We start from the raw sequence: 21,064 nt of genomic DNA on the forward strand, positions 1-21,064 counted from the left end.
TTATATAACAAATTGTAATATAATAGTAAGATAACGAAAATTTCAAGGAAGAGAGATAATTTCTTTTAAATCCAGTTATGAAATAAACAAAATGAGAATGATTTATTTTAAAACACTATTAAGTAATGGAAGAATTTAACTTATGCTACATTTTAAATAACCTAATACATTTAAGATACATATAATTAACATGTATAATTTAATTGTTTACATTTTTAATTTCAATTGACCTTTCAAAATAGTTATTTATATGTTACTTTTTTATTATCACTTTTTTTATTCTAAAAATACATTTTTGAAAAATTTAAAACATTAATTGTTACTAAATATTTATTTTTTATTTTTGATATAAAAAAAGTTATTGATATCAAAATTTTATTTTTGACTAAAATATTAGTTTTGAAGATTAAAAAAAAATGTTTTTTTATATTCAATATATTTATTGAATAATTCAAAATCTCTAGTAAAATTGAATATCCATTATATTTAAATAACAAAGTATTTAAGGATTTTTAAATTTTATGACGTTTATTTTTTTAAAAAATCAAGAATATAAAACCTTTATCTTACATAGTAATCTTAAAATTCAACTATATATATTTGAAAAATATTATAATACGATATATTTATTACAAAGTAAAATATTATATTTTACAATATATTAAAAGTTTTAATTATGTAAAAACTTTTAAAATAAGTATTTTAAAACATAAAAGCATAAATATTATGCATATATATATTTATTTTTAATATACAACTGTTTTCGACATTTAATTGTTTAAAACGTTTTTCATTATAGTATCATTATTTAACTTTTTAATCTTTTGTATATATTAAAAAAAAACTTTATTATAATCTCAGACAAATGCTGACGTAATTTAGTAATTTTTTTTTTTTTAAATTATGAATTAGTAAACAATTATAATTAGTTGAAAAATTAAACTACAATACAATTATTTGCATTGAAGTAAAATATTAAAGTTTATAAAAACTTAGCAAACAACCTACTATTAAATCTGGAAATGAAATATTTAAACATATAGCTTATTTGTAGACATTTTTGCAATTGGTATTGTTAAAAACACAACATAATATTGTTTAATCATTTAATATTTCATATCATAATCTTTTATCAAAAAGTAAACACAATATTAAACAAATAGTTTATGAAGTTTATTATTATTATCCATTTCTTCTATTATTATAAGATTTTATTTATCCAATAAAACAAAATAAACTAAACTCTTGTTTCAGTTCTTTTATGATAGAAAGTAAATTTTGTGAAACCTTCACATACAAATAATTGATTTTGATATATAATATATTTAAAATAAACAGAAACTTCCTATATTAAAATGCTAATGAATAAAGATATATGTATTTTAGAAATTAGAACCGGTCTTGAGGTAAAATACTTCAAAGCCCTTCTTAATTTATCTATTAATCATGAACAAATGGGTGGAAAAAATTATTAAGAATGATAAATTATTACTTACTGTATATACGTATTTATATAATAACAACTTTTTAGGTTTTAAAATTATATCTAATAAATTTACTGTTAATAATGATTAAAAATTAATGTCAAAGTAGTTTATTTAATCTGCCTATCTATTTTTTTAATTTGACAAAAAAAAAATATTAGTCATACAAATAAAAATATTACTATAAATGAATACCTATTTTTTAATACATATTTTATCTAAAAACTTCTTCAAGACAAAAAGTTAAATTAAATAATTATTTTATTTTTTTAAATAATTTTAATTTACGTTAAAATATTTTTAATGAAAAAAAATTTTTAATCATATTAAATTTTTCTAACATCTTTTGTTTTTATATTTATTATACTAAACAATTATTATTTTAAATTAATTTCTATTCTTCATGTCATTTGATATAATCATAATTTCGTTTTTATCAATGACCAGTCAATTAAGCATTATAATATATACAACTTGACCACACGTTTTATATCACTTTTACTTATAATGTCTTACAATTACACTTACTCAAAAAAAAAAACTAGTTAATCCTGAGTAAAAATTATTTTATATAAAAGAAATTATTTATTGTTTCAAATATAAATTATACTTTATAATGTCAATTTCTTTTATTTATACATATATTTAACAATAGCCATTATTTTTCTGAGTACAAACATACTTAGAAAAATTAATTTTACTTTTCATTGAAAAATTTAAATATAAAACTAATGATAATTGTTGTTATTACTTTTATTTTAGTAAAATTATTATTACATAATAAATCTTAAAATATTATTTAATATTAGAGAGCTTTTAATAAAGTTTGTAAATTTTTATAATATACTTTAAACTGTAAAAATTTTTAAATATAATAAAATAATAGTAATATTTAAAAGTAATTTTATATATGTTTATTATAATTCTAACATTTTTATTGTTTATAAAAAAAATGCATTTAATAATTTTTTTTTTATTTAATTATTTAAAATGTTTTTTAAATTAATTTTATAAAATCTTGTTTTGTTATTATTTTTAAAATGTATTAATTAAATATATATAATAATGGTCAAAAAATGGTTTTAAAAAAATATATATACATTTGTTAGTTATTCCAATCAAAGCATATTCCATTTTGTATTGTTGGTATCTTTTTTTAATATTAATGCTTCCAAACTACAATAAAAATTTTTTAAAATTCTTTTAAATGTGACATTTAAATTAGATAGAAAAATTAATTATTTATTTAATATTATTTTTTATCACTTTTTTTATTATTTCTTGTTTTTAATTTATTTTTATATAAAATGTTTCATATATTTGTAAAACATTATTTTTTTTTTGTTTCAACAATTAAATATAAATATATAACAAACAAAAAGAATTTATAATCATTTATTATCATTAATACAATATTGTTAATGTTTTAAAAATATTGAATTTATTTATTACTTTTTATTATAGACTAATTTATCATTATAATTCATTTTACTTCCTATAACAATAGAATTGCAATTTATATTTGGACAGGTGAGATGATATATTATAATGAAACATTAAAAGTAAAATAAAGAAATTGAAATATCAATTCAAAATTTGTTTTGATGGGTAAAATTTTAAATATGAATAATACGCCAACTCATAGATTAACGAATTACTTTATTATTTCTGTTATAATATCAAATTTTTTTTTCCTTATCATTTATGTGTTCCTATTAGATATCTCATTAATACACTTATAATTATTATTAAAATTAAAAAATATTATATGTACTTTTTAAACAAACTTTTGTTAATAAGTTTTTTTTTTATAGATGTTTTTTTTTTATTCTTCCTAAATAATACTTCTTCTTATTATTATTAATAACATAGATACTATCTAAATATTCTATATATGTATTATTTTAAAAATAATTATGTATATTTCAATGATCAAAAAGGCAATATTTGTCATAAAAGTTATAAATCATTTTTATTTATATTAAAAAGGAAAATCATATCATTTTGCTAATTAAAATTTTTTATAATATAAAATTATAATAAACTTTCTTTCAAGTATATATTTGTTAATACGATCAATCATTTAAAAAAAAAAAGATCAAATAAATTTCCGGTGTGGGAAGTAAACATAAAAAAAAAAATTGAAAACATATTTTTATTCTCTTGACTGTCTATGATTGTGTATGTTTGATACTTACTTAAATAATAATCTTGAATTGTAGATTATTTCTCTATTATATATAACTATAAAATTTTTACAAAATAATTGCTTCTACTTTAAATTACAATTTTAACAATTATTTGTGTAAAATATTGTAAACGATTAAAAAAAAATATAGAAAAATAATATTTTTTTTTTAATAAATAATTTGATTTAAATAAAAACTTTACTGTTTTTTTTTACAATATCAAGAAAAACTAATTATATCAAAGTTATTAATTATTTTAGATTAAATTTTAAGTAATATATTATGCAATATAAATATTATTATTCATATATTATATCAGTCATTTTAAATATTTGTTTTTACCTTCAAAAATAATAGATATTTTTAATATATAAATTTTAGTTTATAAAAGTTTAAGGTTAAGTTAAAATAACAGTATAAAAATTTTTCTTAATATAACATTTGAAACATTAAATGATAATATTACTTAAGATAAGTTCTTTTTTTTTAATAATCTTAGGTTATAATGTAATAGTTTAAAAGTATATATCTCTTAATTACAAATAATGGCCAATGGTTAAAGATGACTAGCATTAATTTAAGCTTCAAGATAATCATTGCTTAGATACGCTTTTTTAAAATATTACAAATTAGAAAATATATAACTAATTCTTGTTTTTCTATTAAAGTTTGAAAAATGTGCGTAAAACTATACTAAAAATTTTTATCAATTATTAAGCATAAAATCTAGATTTTTTAATAAAAATATTTCAAACTCTAACACTTATTATTATCCATGTTTGTATAATATTAATTAGGCAATGCAATTTTATTTATTTAACATCTAATTATTAAAAGATCATGATGACGCATTAGTCAAATTTGATCTCATCAATTTTATATTTTATTAATTAAGTAACAATAATTTGAAACGGAAGCTATAATAAAATAGAATGGTCCTTTATAAAATCCGGATTAATTTGTTACAATTAAATAAAAATAATTATATACTATAATGTATTATAAATTAAAAAGGTATGTTATTTAATTGGTACATGTTATCATAACATTTACACTAACTTTTATCAGTCCTAAATTATTATTAATATAAATATATATATACTGTATATTTATATATATATATAATGTATAAATATATATATATATATTATTGTTATGTTTTTATAGTTTTCTTTAAAATTAAATATTTTAAAGAATATTTAATAAATATATAATATTTTTGACTATCTAGAAATTTATACAATATATTTAATTATAAAAACATATATATATATATATATTCTGTTGTATAAATGGCATTATATAATTGAAAGATGAGTTTATATAATAAATTCGTGTACACATATATATATATATATATATATGACGCCAACCTGTCTATTTCTCATTATTATTTTATACTTTTACTACATTAAATATTTTTTATTTTTACCTTTGGTAGATTTTTAAAATTACTAGTAAGTATTATTTAATGAATATATATATGTATATATATATATTTATTTTTAAAGAATCTCTTGAAAAATATTTAATTTACCACTTTAAAAAGAAATTAATTTTTGTAATTAAAAATTTACACAAAGAAACATTTATTTTTGAGGCATATACCTCATTTTATATTCATACAAACTACTCAATATTTTATCCATTTGTTGTATAACAATTTAAATTATAGGAGATACTTTAATTTTACATTTCTGAATGTTTTACTAATTCTTTAACGACATCGAGACAACATGGCGAGTTCTTATTGGTACCTAATTTCAAGATTGCACTCAAATAAACTATTTTTTGATTGTTAACCCACATATTAAAAAAAAATACAGTTTTATTTGTTAAGATGATGACGAAGGCGATTTGATGCTTAGCATTTTCTTTATTTAAAATATAGTAGATATTCAATTTTTCAAGGATATATATGATTATAGAGTATAACTTTGAAAATTGATGTCATTAAAATACAATCATTATTTTTAATTTACTTACTTCTTTTTTTTTTTCTTCCTTCTTTTATATTATCATTACCTATTATGAATTTTAACAATAAAAATTGTAATAATAACACTAAAAATTATAATTATTATGTTATTATTTTAAATTAATAATTTGTTTTATATTCTCAAAAATAAAATACATTTAATGATATAATATTTTTAATTGTTTTTGTCAATTATTTTTTAAGGATATTAATAAAATATTTCTATATTATTAATAATATGATAAAATCTGTTCTAAAAATTAGATATTATTACAACATTATTACTTTTTATTATTATTTATAAACCTTTTTTTAAAGTTTGTCTAATCATTCATTAATGAAGAAATGTTGTTAACTTTAAACAATGTTCTTTTTTAAACTAAATTTTTAATTAATATTAACTTATTGTAGCATACTAGACGGCATTTACTTTTAATAATAATATGAAATACTTTTGTTAGTTTTTTTTTTTTAAAATCTTCAATATATTTTATAAATTTCTACATATTCTATACTTTAAATTATATAAAATAATTGACATGCTTTGTTTTTAAATTTTCTTTTAACAAAGATAATAATGACAAACTATCATTAGATAATTTTCAATCACAAATTAATTTTATATATATATATATCTTTTTTAAACTTCAAGAATATATGTACATTTATATCATATGATTTAGAATATTTAAAGGGCATTGATAAAATAATTTAATTATCTATTTATGCTTTCATATTTTGTTACATAGAACAATATATTTTAACATTCATATTTCCATGACTTAGTATTTAAATAAAATTTACACTAGAATTATAAAAGTATAGATACACTTATATTATTATAAAAACAACTTAAATGATCAAGAAAAGATCAAATTTTATATACATGTTTATTTATAATAATCTTTAAATTAATACACTTTTTAGTTATATTGAGAATTTTCTCAAAATAATAATTTGGTATTTTTTTTACTATATAAAATATTTGCTATATACTATTACGTTACATCTAATTTTTAATATATAGTTTATTTTTAATCGTTAGTTTATAAAATAAAAATTATACAAATTTTTTTTTTCTCCATATTAAATATTTATTTAGTTTGATTTATATAACAGAAAATAATTATTTTTTAATTATATAAATTTTTTAATATATTGCTTTTTTATTAATAAGATAATTTAATCATGTAGAAAAATATTTAATAATATTATTATAAATTAAATTTTTATAATATATTATGTCTATTAAGTATTATAAGTAAAAACAAAAATATGTAGGTGTTTTTTTTTATTTAGATAAATATTTTATAAAGTAAAATGTTGTCAAATTATCATATTCATCATTTTATTTTTTAAAATTCAACCATATAAATATCATTTCTTTATTGCACTTTCAATAACAAACCCTTTTTCATTAGAGAATAATATCAAAAGACAGCTTTACTTTATTTTATTTCATTTTTACTATTGGCACGGATATAGTTGATGATCAAACATTAAATATAACTAATACTACAATTAATGTAGTGGAATGTCTTCTTTTTTTTCTTTTTTTTTGTCAATAAAATATAGAAAAATATAAAGAACAATACTTTTAAAGTAAAATTTAAATATATTTAGTACAAAGAACATCTTTTTTATTTTTCTAAAACCCTCTCAAAATGTAATTATATAAATCATTTTTTATGACTTTAAAATATATATATAGACATATTTTTATTATTTTTTTTTTAAACATTATTATCCTGAAATATTTTATGTATAATTAAAAATTTTTTATTTAATTGATATCTAAAAATATAAACCGTCTTTTTAACCATTTTCTTAACTTATTACTTTTATATTCTTATCTATGATAAATTTTATTCAATAAAATTTTTTATTATATTTTATTGACATTGTTGTCCAACTACGTAAAGGTTATACAACAACATCATATTATATATTCTCTGAATTTAGATAATACCTAATATTATTACATCAATTGTTGATTTAAAGAATTTCTCTATGCTTATTTTTATCTTTATTAAAAACATATTTCCATTTTGTTTGATCATTATTTATAAAAAATTAATAAATAAAAAGTTTTCAATTCAAACATTTGTATGCATTTTTTCTTAAAATAATAATGTTAATATTTTAAATATTATTTCCACTTTATCGGTCCACTTTAAAAATTCTTATAATATTTAAAAAAAATATATATATATATAAAGCATACTTTCTCAAAAATTATTATATTATATATATATATTTATATATTTAATTTATACAAATATTATTAATTAATTTTTTATATTTAAAAAAATTAACATAATATTTATTAAAATTGATTATTGATAAAATACTTGAAAAAAAAAGAAAGGAACATTTGGTAAAATTTTTGATGATAATTACATAAAATTATAAATTTTATTTTAAAAATATTTAACTAAAAGTTTCAATAAAATTTTCACTATTAGGTTTTCACTTTTAAAAAGATTCATTTGAAGATAAATGATTAATTATTGTTTAAGAGATAATTTATTTTATGTATAAATTAACACACATTTCTGTTTATATAAAATAAATTTATACAATAACAAAAATTATAATTTTTTTTTCTTCATTTTAATAAATCTTTTATTAAATAAATGTTATAGTCTTTTTTTTTTAATAATATAAAATTTATTTTATTATATAATATTTCTCTAAAATATAATACTTTGAAAAATAAGTGTGTTTTTATTATTAACTTTTATTAATTTTTTTAAATGTTTAAAAAAAATTTGGATTCCAAAGAAAATATTATATTTTTACTTTATTTTTTATGTATTAAATAAGCAATATTATTTTATTTTTAACTTAAAAAATCTATATCAAAAACCAAATTATCATTTGTGGTGTTTGATATTCTGTAGAAAACTTTCTTAACAATATAAATAATGCAATATTTATTATTATCTTTATATCAATTACTTATTTTAAATTTTTTGACATTATCACAACAAACAACAAATGTTTATTTCATCAATCTATGTTTTATTATGGTATTAAAATGTTTACAGGATTATTTAAGACATTAAAATTAAAATACAATTTTAGCTGAAAAAGAGGTAACTTATACATTCATGCTATTTTCCTCTTTTATAGCTATAATGTTCATAGAAGAGAAAAAAAAAATTTTTTTTTCTTTCTAATTTTTATCTAATGCTTATTAAAAAGGAAGAATTTTTAGAATGAGATAAACATTTATATATATATATATATTAGTAGACTTATCTTATTCAATTATAATAATTTTTGCATCATATATTAAAGTACTTTGATAACGACAATAAAATATCTTCTTTTATTTTTGTTAACAATAAAACAACAATATAATTTTATGTTTAATAATCTTTTCTTAACTAAACAGTTGCCAGTCTTTTGTTCCTAATTTTGAATGATACATAAATTATTTTGTCTCAGGCATCTATTATTTAATTCTATTCAATTTTATTTTTACTATTTATAAAAAAGGTATACCATTGTCTATACAAATTTAATGTTATTTTATCAACAATTATTTTAAACATTAAATATATATATATATATATATATATTTTATTATATAGAAAATAATTTGTCAATCAACACATTTTTGGCAAAAAGATTATTTAGTAAAAATTGTTATTTTTTGATTAAAATTACAAATTTGTATAAACAAAATAATGTTGATAAGAAACATGAATCCAAAGTACACACTTTCTTTTTTTTTTTTAAAGATAATTTTTATATTTAAGCTTACTTTGTTTACTTTCATGAATTTTAAATCTATACCACAAAACAATCTGGCCAATCATTAATTACTTTGATAAGGCCGAATAGAATTATCAATGTTGTTTTCATTTTTTATCACCATATTAATTTAGTGATAATGAAAAAATATACAATTTTTATCTTAATTTCTACTTCATACTATCTTTATATCAGTGTTTATATTTTGGTTTTAAGATAACTATGAAAATATATATAAAATTAATAATATATTATTTTGTCTTATTTTATAAATATGTTTCTATTAGGTTATTTTATAACAATATTATTATTATTTTTTTTTTAAATTACAATTTATTCTTTCCATTAGAAAGTCTTAATCTTTGTTTTTTTAGTACCATTGAAAATTGACTATTTTTATTATATCAAGCTTTTGTTACTATTACTAATCATTCTTTCTCAACAAAATCACTGATTGTGTTGATTTTTTTTTATCATCATCTATGTTATACATATATATGTTTTTTTTTATTGTTTTGTGTTTTTCACGCTAACAAATAATACCCGAACAATTGAGAATCTCATATGGATATATTTATTTACTTTAATTTATATCATTTTCAATCATATTATACATAAACAATATGAAACAATTAAAATAAAAAAAAGGCGGTGTCATTTTGGCATGTTTGATTTTTAACCGTTAAAAGTTGTCTTCAAAGTATTATATATAAATATATATAAATTATTTATAAATTTTTATAATATCAAATAATATAAATTAATCCATTTTTAAGCTTCTGATATTGGCTTTATTTATTTACATTTTTTTTTTATTTTTTCATGAAGAGATAATATATATCTTTTCAATGTACATTTTAAAAATGATTAATCGATAGTTCAATGATCAATTCTAAATTTAGATTTTGGCTAAGTTATAAAGGAATATAAAAATGTATCTTTAAATTTTAAATCTTATAACTTTTTTTTCTGTATAAAATAAAAATGGTAAATATAAATATAATGTAAAAATTTATAAAATTAACTATATCAGATAATTTTAATATATTTTATATTAAATTAACTAATTTTAATGTATGTCAAAACAATTAAGATAATGTATAAGCAAGTTATGAATATTTATAAATGGAAAAAAATATAAATAAAAAATTAATTTAAAAAAAAATGTTTGATCTCAAATACTATATACTGTAAATTTTATTTTACATTAAAATTTACCATGAATGTAAGATTCAATTTAATCATTCTCATAAAAATTATTTATTACAATATTATCGTGTTTACCTTTCATATGCCTCATTATGCTTTTTTTTTATTTTTTTTTTACTTTTTTTTTGTTGATATAATTATATATTTATTTTCAGCTTTTATAATATATATCCGGTGAATAGTTAAACAAAAAATATTTTATCATGTTTGCCTTACAAACTTCTTGTCCTAAAATTGAGACAAAAAATAATGTTAATACTTGTGAAGAAAATAATACTAATATTAATAATAATTCAATTAATTTATCACCAAATAATACTTTGTGTTTTGAACATACCTGGTCAGTTCTTATTGCTAGAAGGTAAATTTTTTTTTTTTTATAATATTTATATTTTATTTTAAAAAAAATTATAGAAAATTATCTCCAACTGAATCAGTAATTTTAAATGTTTCAAAACCTTTTTGTATTTCTCATAATGCTATTCAATTTCAATGGTGTTTAAAAATTCTGGAAGAGGTAGACTTTTGTGCAGATAATAGTGATTATGGGTCTTATGAGTCAAATACAATTGATGGATTCAGTGATAAAAAAGTTAATGTATTTCTTTATTATAAATCTGGTCCAAAAAAGAATATAAAATTAGTTTCAGCAAAGTAAGTTATTAATAATATTTGATTATTAAATTTTTTTTTTTTTGTAGTATTTGTATAAAAAAACCAAATAATGAAAAAATATTTCCAAAATTTCATATAAAAGAAACTGAATATATAATAGGTTCTGGTTGGACTGCTGATATGAAAATTTTTCAGAGAGATTTTTCAGAATATATTAATGCAAATGTTGGTAATTATGTACATATTTCTGTTCAAATGGAAATTAGTTCAGAGTATTTTATTTATCAGGGATATCTACCAAAACTTAGTTATGATGATAAAGAACTTGAAAATATTTGTACTAAAGTTGTTGAAAATGTTTATGATCAAAGTTTATTACCATCAACTGAAGATTCTCCTGTGTCGTATTTGACAATAGATGCATTAGCAATTCATAAAGAGCTTTTTAAAAAAGGTTGTATTGAATTTGAAAATGTCTGGAAAAATTTGTATGCTGATAAAAATATTGACGTTAATTTAATAAATAGTGCTATGGCACATACTTATTTTAAATTAAAAATTCTTCCACATTTATCATATTTTGAAGATTATGGTGAATTTTTGGATAATTGTAAATATGTTAGATTTATACCATTTTTGAAAGAATTTGAACGTTATGCTTGTGATAGTTTATTAAATACAACAAATGATTTGGATTTAATTACACGTTTACTTGTTATATCAGAAAGATTTGAAATGCCAGTACTTAAAATGGTTTCATTGGGTATGTATATTGATGTAATATCACAAACAAAGAAAACATTAAAAGAGTCACAAGATAATTCTGATAGCCTTTTAGAAATTAAAGATGATCTTAAGCAAATTGCTAATCAAATACATTGTTTAAGTGATAATGAAGAATCATCAGGTGAAGAAGATAATTCACAACTTATTGCAGAACGTGTTATGCAACAAATTACAAAATTATCATTAAGTGTTCAAAAAGTTTCGATGTCACCAAAAATTATTTCTAATTCTTCTACACCATCTTCTTCTCCTATACCATTAGCTTTTGCTTACCCACAAACAAGAAGAAATTCTTTAAAAAATTCAAGAGATAAACGTGGTTCTACTTCATCAATTTTATCTTGTCCTGGTGCACCTTTTCGTTCTATACTTAATTCATCCTCATCTGACTCAACATCACCAACAGATTTATCAGGAGGTTCTTCATATATTGCTATGTATAATCCAGGGTTTCGTAGACGTTCAGTTACTTTTAATGCAGTAAAAAATAAAACTATTGTATCTTCAGAAAATAATATTTATAGAGAAAAATTGGAAAATAAAAAAAATAATCTATTTAAATTTGGAAAATTAACAGAAATTGAATCAACTGCATCTTTGTCATAATTTTTTTACCTTATCCGGTTATCAAATTTATGATATATATCATCATGTAATTTTAATTTTGTTAACACAATTTAATTTACTATTTTATAACAAAATCATATGTATATTTTAACTTATAATTGTCAACAGTAATCTACCTTATTTTTTTTTTATTTACTCAATGTTTATCAAAAACCCCTTTAGCAATATATATATATATGTAGATGTCTTCCTAAACTTTTAATTTTTACGGGTAGCAAGGACATTATTACAATTTAAGATATACAATTATTACCTGGCACCCGAATTTGTTAAATTTATGTAATTAAAATCTTATAATTTGAAAGCCATTAAAAAAAATCATTCATATATTTATTAATTACATCTATATTTTGCTTTGATTTATAAAATAAAGTGTCTTAAATTGGCAAAATAACATTGCCATTAAACTTATTAATTTAGGCATTTAATCATACTTTCTATAAATTACTTTAATTTTTACATTTATTATTATTGTTATCAGGTATGTATTAATAAAAAAATTGTGCTTACATAATATTAAATTCATTGTTTATTTTAAAATGTCAAATTTGATGAATAAACTTTTTCCGAATACTATTGACGTCAAATAATTTTTTTTAAATCACATAATATATATATCCCATAAAGTGTTTTAAAACAAAATTTGTAATATTTTTAAATACCTTTTTAAACTGATTGGTGTTATTTAAAATATAACAATTTAAATTAATACTCTTTGGCAATATGAAAAATTAAAAAAGAAAAAAGGGAAAAAATTAAAAAAAATTATCTTTTAGATAAAAATTTTTATATTTAACAAATATATTTTTATAAAAATAGAACTCATATTTTTCATACTGATAAAAAAATATTGTGTTTACATTTATTAAAAATTAAATAATATTTTTACCTCAAATAGAGTAATGATTCCAACCAAAAAATAAAGAAGACATAGTAACAAAAGATTTAATATATGGTATATAAGGGACTAACTTATTTTATATGTTTAAATTTATTAAAGTGTTTCATTTTTTTCTTCTTATTTTTTATGATTTCTTTGATATTTTTTATCTATAATAAAAAAAAAGCTTACGTTTATAACCCACAGCATTTCTTAACATTAAAATTTTTGTCATCTATAAGAAAATATTATTAAAAAATTATGAGATGAAAATTGATCTTCATAGGATAATTTTATTTTTGCCATTGAACCAAAAATTAGTGTTTCATTTATCTGCATTAAAAATAATAAAATATATTTTTCTAAATAAAATTATAGATTAAGTTACAGCACAATATTAATCACATCATTCTATTGTTAAAAGAAAAATAATGACTGATTAAAGTTATAAATACATTTATGTTAAAGATTAAGTTGATTAATTTAATATTCTTGTGAAAAAAAATTTTTTTTTTGATTGATAAATTTGACTGTAGAATTATGTTATTATTATTTTTTAATTTCAAGGGATAAACAAAAATTAGTGGTATTAAAAATTTACAATTTTAACAGATTACTATTGATAAAATTTTGAACTCCATTATCAGATTTATGATATTTAGTTTGAATTTATAAATATTAAAAAAGTAAACATATTATCAGAAGAGAGTACAAAAAAAAATATAAAATAAAATCATTGTAGTTTGATTGGTAAAACAATAATTTTTTTTTGAGCAATTTATATGTTAAAAATGTATATGTAAACGATAAACAAAAGATTTTTTTTACTAAATGAAAAACCATTAAGTTTAATTTCTACATTGATAAAAATGAATAAATATTATGATAATAAATGTTTCTATTCTTTTATGTTAAATACTATAGTATCATTCAAAATTCTGATCATATTCTGATCATATTCACAATAATCAAAAAACTTTAAAATTTAAACTTTTCATTCATATATATTTTAACCATGGTTATATTTCTGAAAACCATTTCTTAAAGAGAAAAAAAATATACTTTAATTTTTTACCCATGGGTACAAAAAAAAGTACACTTCTTCTTACTCAACTTTATTTGTTATATAGATTTATTTTACAAAGAAAGATTTTTATTATTGAAAAAAAAGTTTCTATCAATTACTTTTTATTTTACAAAGAAAGATTTTTATTATCGAAAAAAAAAATTGTCCATCAATTACTTTTTATTTTTTTTTTATATCACAGGGGGAAATATTTAACAATTTTTGTTAAAATATACAAATCATTTATTAATAAATTATATTTATATATTTTATTTTTAATTTATATAAATTATAAAAAGATTTTATATTATTTTTAGTTTTTTTGATGAATGAAAAATTTGAAACAAAAATTGAACTAAAAGTTTTACTTGGTAGTAAATCTAAATCTGAAGACATTCAATTGACACTTGATTTTATTTTATTTGAACAGGGAAAAGAGAAATTTCAAATTGGTAAATTAAGTGATTATGTTATTAAGCAAGATCTTTTACTTGGACAACAAATGTCTGTTTTGTTATCATGTCCATTTCAAATAATATCTCCAGAATTTATTAGTATATTAAATTTACTTACAGAAACACTAAAACCAATGTCTGTTTATTTTTTTGTAACAATTGGAAGATTTTCAAAAAGTCATGAAAATTATGAGTGAGTTATTATCATTATTTTTTTATTATATTTTATTTTTAAGATTAATGAATAAAGCTGTACATATATATAAAATAGGATGGGGTAATTATTATTATCCTGGTACTTTTATTGATCATTATAATGTAACAGAATTATGGTCAAAAGAATATATTAATGATAATATAGAGTTTCGTAGATTATATGAAAATAACTGTGGAAATATATCACCTATATTTGCTGATTTTTATCATGATAGACAATATATGGAAATATATTTTGCCATACCTATGTGTAATCAAGATTGTACAATTGAACAAAGAAAACAAAGTGTAGCTAAGATTGTCTTATATTATAATAAAATTATTAAAATGTCAATTAATGATATAAGAGAAGATAAAAAAGAAAGTGGTATGTACATTGCAAGTCTTTATTTTTGGACAATGAATCCTGTTTCAGTTTATTATTATCAATATGTTGTTGCAAAAATTGGTGAAAAAGAAAGAAAATTCTGGGAGTATAAACAAACAAGATCATTTATTGATGAAAATTCATCATATGTTAAAGAAGCTATACATGAATCATCAATTTTTTATATTCAATTAAGATTATCAAGTAATGATTTAATGAATTTAATTGAAAGATTTAAATCTTTAACATCAAAAGAGGTGGAGTTTACTAATTGGAGATTGTTAACTTTTGATAGAAATTTTTATGTTGAAAAACCATTTCAAAATAAAGAATGCAAAAAAAAAATTGATAATCAAAGTGATTTTTCATTGTCTTATTTAATTGATGCTGTTTTTTCACGTGGATTTAATATCAAAGACCAACTATTAACTTCTTCTAAAAGAAGAGATGATTTTTTAGATATGATTTTAAAATTTTATCAGGAGAATAGAAAAGTTACTTTACTTTCATTGGAGTCATTTATTAATAAATTAGATGAATCAATTGTTGTAGGAGATATTTTAAATATATTTGAATGGGTTTATAATAATGAATCTAAAAATGTTGAAATAACAGATGCTATAAAAGAACATGAAAAAAAGGAACATTATGTATATGTTAGAAAAATTGTTATCACACCTACAAGAAAAATTTATAGACCACCAGAATTAATGATGCATAATAGAATGTTACGTCAATTTGATCCAAATGGAAAAAAGACATTAAGAATTTTATTTAGAGATGATAATAAACGACCAATAAAAGAAGTTAGGAATGAATATATTATAGAACAAGTTTTAAATGATTGTCTTGATAATGGATTAAATGTTGGAGGTCAGTTATACAATTTTCTTGGATCATCAAACTCTCAAATGCGTGATGGAGGATGTTATTTTTATAGGGGGACAACAGATGAAATAATTGAATTAAGGAAGAACTTTGGGTTTATTAAACAGGAAGTTGTTCCAAAAATGATTGCACGTATAGGGCAATGTTTTACTCAGGCTTTAATAGCAGAAAAGGCTATTGTTCAAGAAAATAGAATGTTAAGAGATCCTGACTATGAAACTCCTCGTTGGATAGGTAGCAATGAAAAAGTTGGATGTTATTCAGATGGATGTGGAATGATTTCATATAATATGGCAGAAAACATTTTTAAAAGTTTAAATATTTTTAATCTTGTTTCCTCATGCTATCAATTTCGTTTTAGAGGTTACAAAGGAGTTCTTTCTGTCTGTCCACATTTAGATAAATCAAATAAATTAGCTGAAAAAAATAAGATTAATCTTATAGGTTTTGCAAGGAAAAATAATTCAATACTTAAACATGAATTCGCAGTAGATAGTGTTTTTAGATTTTCACAATTAAAATTTAAAGGTAACTCAGAAGATCGACATCTTGAAATTGTTAAATCTTCACAACCATCATTACTTTCCTTAAATAGACCATTGTTAAACGTTATGGATCAAGTTTCAAAAAGACAGTCTTACAAATGTAATAAAAGAATATGTAACAGAGTTCATGAATTGTTTGATGTTCATGTTTCATCAATTAGAAAATGCTTACTTACTGAAAGAGGAGCATTTGAAATTTTATCTTCTATGCCAATAAAATGTTTTGGTGTCAATCAATTAAATAATCCAAAAGTAGTTTCATTTCAAGTAGAACCATTTTTTAAAAGTATGATTAATTCATATGCTTTATTTCAAGTTCAAAAAGTTTTAAAAAAACTTAAAATCCAAATACCATGTAATATGGGAAGAACAATGTTTGGAATAATTGATGAAACAGGTATACTTGAATATGGACAAGTATTTGTTCAATATCATGAGAATATGAATGTTATGACAAATATGAATGATATTAATACAAAAAAAATAATTCATAAAGGTAAAGTTATGATAACTAAAAATCCTACTGTTGTATCTGGTGATGTAAGAATTTTTGAAGCAGTTGATGTTCCTGAACTTCATGATATGGTTGATGTAGTTATTTTTCCACGTGATGGACCACGTCCTCATTCGGATGAAATGGCAGGAAGTGATTTAGATGGTGATGAATATTCAGTATTTTTTGATGAAAGTTTATTTATTGACTACAATATGCCTGCTTTTGATTTTGATGCTGGTAAATCTGTTAAAGATGTTAAAGTAGGTGTTAAAGATGAAAATGAGTTAGATATAAGAATGAAAGAATTTATCAAAGATTTTTTAAAAACTGAAAGTATTGGAACATTAGCATCATCTCATTTAATGCAGTCTGATTTTTTTGGACTTGATTCTGAAGTTTGTGTTAAAATTGCTATTAAACACAACAAAGCTCTTGACTTTGCAAAAACTGGAGAATTTCCAGAACAATTAACTACAAGATGGGAAGGAAATGTACCACCAGAAACACCAAAAGTTGTGGCAGATATTTTTGAATATCGTGCTTTGAAAAAACCTTCCTATGAATCTAGTCGTTTGATAGGAGAATTGTTTAGACGTTTACACAATTTAGAAACTCTTTTATCTACATCTTCTAGTAATTTTGAAAATGATATACAAAAAAAAAATCCTTTATTTGACATAACTAATTGGAATGAACAATATACATTAGCAACAAAATTTTACTATAGATATGCTGCTGCAATCACAAGTCTTCAAGATACATATGGAATAGACAATGAAGCTGAATTATTTAGTGGTTTCAGATTAAATGTTCGAAATAAAATTACAGATAATGATGATGATGATATGTCTTATTTCAATACAGATTTAGTAATAAGAAGAAAATTAAAATTAATTCTTTATAATTTTAAAATTGAAATACTTAAAAATTTTGGTGATATAGATAAATTTTTTAATGATCTTCCTAAAGAAGAGTCTAATGAACGTATAGAAATAGTTTTAGAACAACCTTTGGCAATTTATCCAGAAACTTTAAAAAAGTTTGTTATTGCTGCTTATCATGTATCATATGATATGGTTAAATGTGGTGCATTTAATATATATTCATTTCCTTGGATATTTTGGGATGTTTTAAAAAAAGTTGGTTCATTGAATTTAGTTAGAATGGAAAATAAACAATTTATTACTTCAAAATATTTTGATTCTTTACTTACCAATCATATTAATGAATATATTTTATCAGATACAAAAAAAGATAGTTTTGAAAAATTTTGTCATGAATTAAAAAATAATCAACAATTAAAAGAATGTTATAGATATGTCAAACGATATATTAATTTGGATAAATTATTATATTTTCTTTTAGAATGGGCAAAAGAATGGAATATTATACCTAAAGTAAATAAACATTTGTTGATTGTTTTGTTTATTCAATTATTATGTGGTTACTACAATATTAATTCAATTGAATCATATAATTTTATAGATAAAATATCAGAATTAACAAATGAAGAATTGATGACTCCAATTGATATAAATTCTATTCACGGTGGTTCAGGAAGATTTTGTCTTGACATTCTTTCTTTTTTAAGTTCATATCAATTTAAAAATTTAAATCATATATTTGGATGGGATATGGAAATGGGATGTGAATATGCTTTACTAAATTTTGAATGGATTTCTATTTACAATGCTGCTGTAGAAACTATTAATAATTTAGCTTTTTCTCATACTTTTGATGCATTACCTCAAATTATAAAAAAAGTATGTAAATATCAAAGTTTTCCACCTATGACTGTATATTTACCAAAAGAAGTATCAATTTGTGCTTTAACAATATTTGAAAAAATAAAAAGAATTTCTGGTTTAAAAAAAATTCATCATAGAAAAAATGAAAATTCATATAAAAGTATAAAAAATGTAACAGAATGGGTTTTAACACCAATTGGAACTTATGAATCATATATAAAATTTAAAGGTATTGTTAGACCAGTGATTCCCACAAGCATAAATATTATACATGAAATTGATTTGGCTCATTATATAGCAATGAAGTTTTTTGCAAAAGTAAATAATGTTTCTATTTTTAATTCCTAATCTTAACTGTATATATTTAAAAATTTTATTAATGTTTTTTTTTTTCTTATAATAAAATTTTACAACATCATTTTTTATTTTTACATAAAATATGTTATTTTACTCAAAAAATAAATAATAGAAAAATGTCATATAGAAATATTTTACCAAATAACATAGAAATGACAATATTATAAATGACTTTAAATAAAATTACTTTTAAAAAAACAACAAATTAATTATCAAAAAATTGTTATTTTGTTTACTTCTTTTTAGTATTTTTCTTATATGGAAAAAGCAATAAATATTACTTTGGAGTTGTACGTATTCACAGTATTGTGATAGTGATTTTTCTTTAATATTTTAATTGCACTCACTTTTTTTTTAAAAAATGAAATTCAAGTATATAGTATTTATCATTGCTATTTTAAATGGTATTAATGGAAATAAATGTCCAAATTTTACTAACAAACAATGGTTTACATATTTATTTTCAAGAATTTGTCCCATAATTGAAGATAAAAGATGTTTGTCATTTTTACCAATAGATGTTTTAACAGATAAAGCAAATTGTATAAATTGTAAGTTTAATTATATCAATAAATTAATTTATGTTTTAGATAATGATATCCATAATAATCATGTACGTGCAATGAATATATCTGCATTTGAAAATTTAAAAAAGAAAGAAAATGAAAACGGTATAGCTTGGTGTTCTCTTGTGATATTTTACCGTGAACAATGTATATTTACTGAAAAATCACTACCAATTTTTAAAAGTATTCCTCATTACTTTTCAAAACTATTAGTAATTGCTGTAAAAACATCAGAAAATTCTAAAATATTTCAAATGCGTGTTGTTGAACCATCTCCAACAATTGTTCTTTTGTCAAATGGAGAGTATTATTCAAGGATTCCAACAGTAAATATTACATTAGAAAAAATGGTAGATAAAATTCTTGAACAAACAGATTTAGAAGTTAATGAAGATCTTAAAGATTATATTAAAGAAAAAAAATATAAAATTATTGAAAAGGAATATTTTGACAATTCAGATGATGACATATTTAATGCAAAAGCAGATGATAAATTTATAAATGTTCAATTAAAACTTGCTATACCAACAAGTGTTCTAAGTGGTTTTTATCTTTACATTATTTCAGAAAAAGGAAAATTTTGGCGAGACATATTGATAAATTTTGTTAGACCCTTAAGAAATAGATTTAATAATTTATTATAGTTAGTTAAATTTATAATAAAATTATAAATAGTTAAAAAAATCTTAGTTTTTTTTTGTGAGAATAAAGTTAAACTATACACGGTTTTGGAGATTCATATTTTTCTGGAATAAATTTTGAAACATCTTCAATACAATATATATTTTTTTCATGATTATCTTTGTATTTCTTCATTTTTTTTACCCAAA

The 21,064-nt window shown here is 19.2% G+C and overlaps 3 protein-coding genes across 3 annotated transcripts; all 3 read left to right on the forward strand.

Moving 5' to 3' along the window:
- Positions 1 to 10,825: 10,825 nt before the first annotated feature.
- On the forward strand, positions 10,826 to 12,629 carry SRAE_2000026300 (Hypothetical protein; the record flags this gene model as incomplete). The annotated part of the gene is made up of 3 exons (XM_024651072.1): positions 10,826 to 10,983; positions 11,037 to 11,276; positions 11,324 to 12,629. The coding sequence occupies 3 exons, from the start codon at positions 10,826 to 10,828 to the stop codon at positions 12,627 to 12,629; spliced, it is 1,704 nt and encodes a 567-aa protein (XP_024504786.1).
- A 2,292-nt stretch (positions 12,630 to 14,921) lies between these two features.
- On the forward strand, positions 14,922 to 19,659 carry SRAE_2000026400 (RNA-dependent RNA polymerase, eukaryotic-type family-containing protein; the record flags this gene model as incomplete). The annotated part of the gene is made up of 2 exons (XM_024651073.1): positions 14,922 to 15,244; positions 15,288 to 19,659. 2 exons carry the CDS (start codon positions 14,922 to 14,924, stop codon positions 19,657 to 19,659), a joined length of 4,695 nt encoding a protein of 1,564 aa, XP_024504787.1.
- Positions 19,660 to 20,029: 370 nt separating this feature from the next.
- SRAE_2000026500 (Thioredoxin-like fold domain-containing protein) lies at positions 20,030 to 20,878 on the forward strand (the record flags this gene model as incomplete). Its single annotated transcript, XM_024651075.1, has 2 exons — positions 20,030 to 20,219; positions 20,259 to 20,878. The coding sequence occupies 2 exons, from the start codon at positions 20,030 to 20,032 to the stop codon at positions 20,876 to 20,878; spliced, it is 810 nt and encodes a 269-aa protein (XP_024504788.1).
- Between the last annotated feature and the right edge of the window lie 186 nt (positions 20,879 to 21,064).

This window comes from Strongyloides ratti, assembly GCF_001040885.1.
Source record: "Strongyloides ratti genome assembly S_ratti_ED321, chromosome : 2".
NCBI classification, from domain to species: domain Eukaryota; kingdom Metazoa; phylum Nematoda; class Chromadorea; order Rhabditida; family Strongyloididae; genus Strongyloides; species Strongyloides ratti.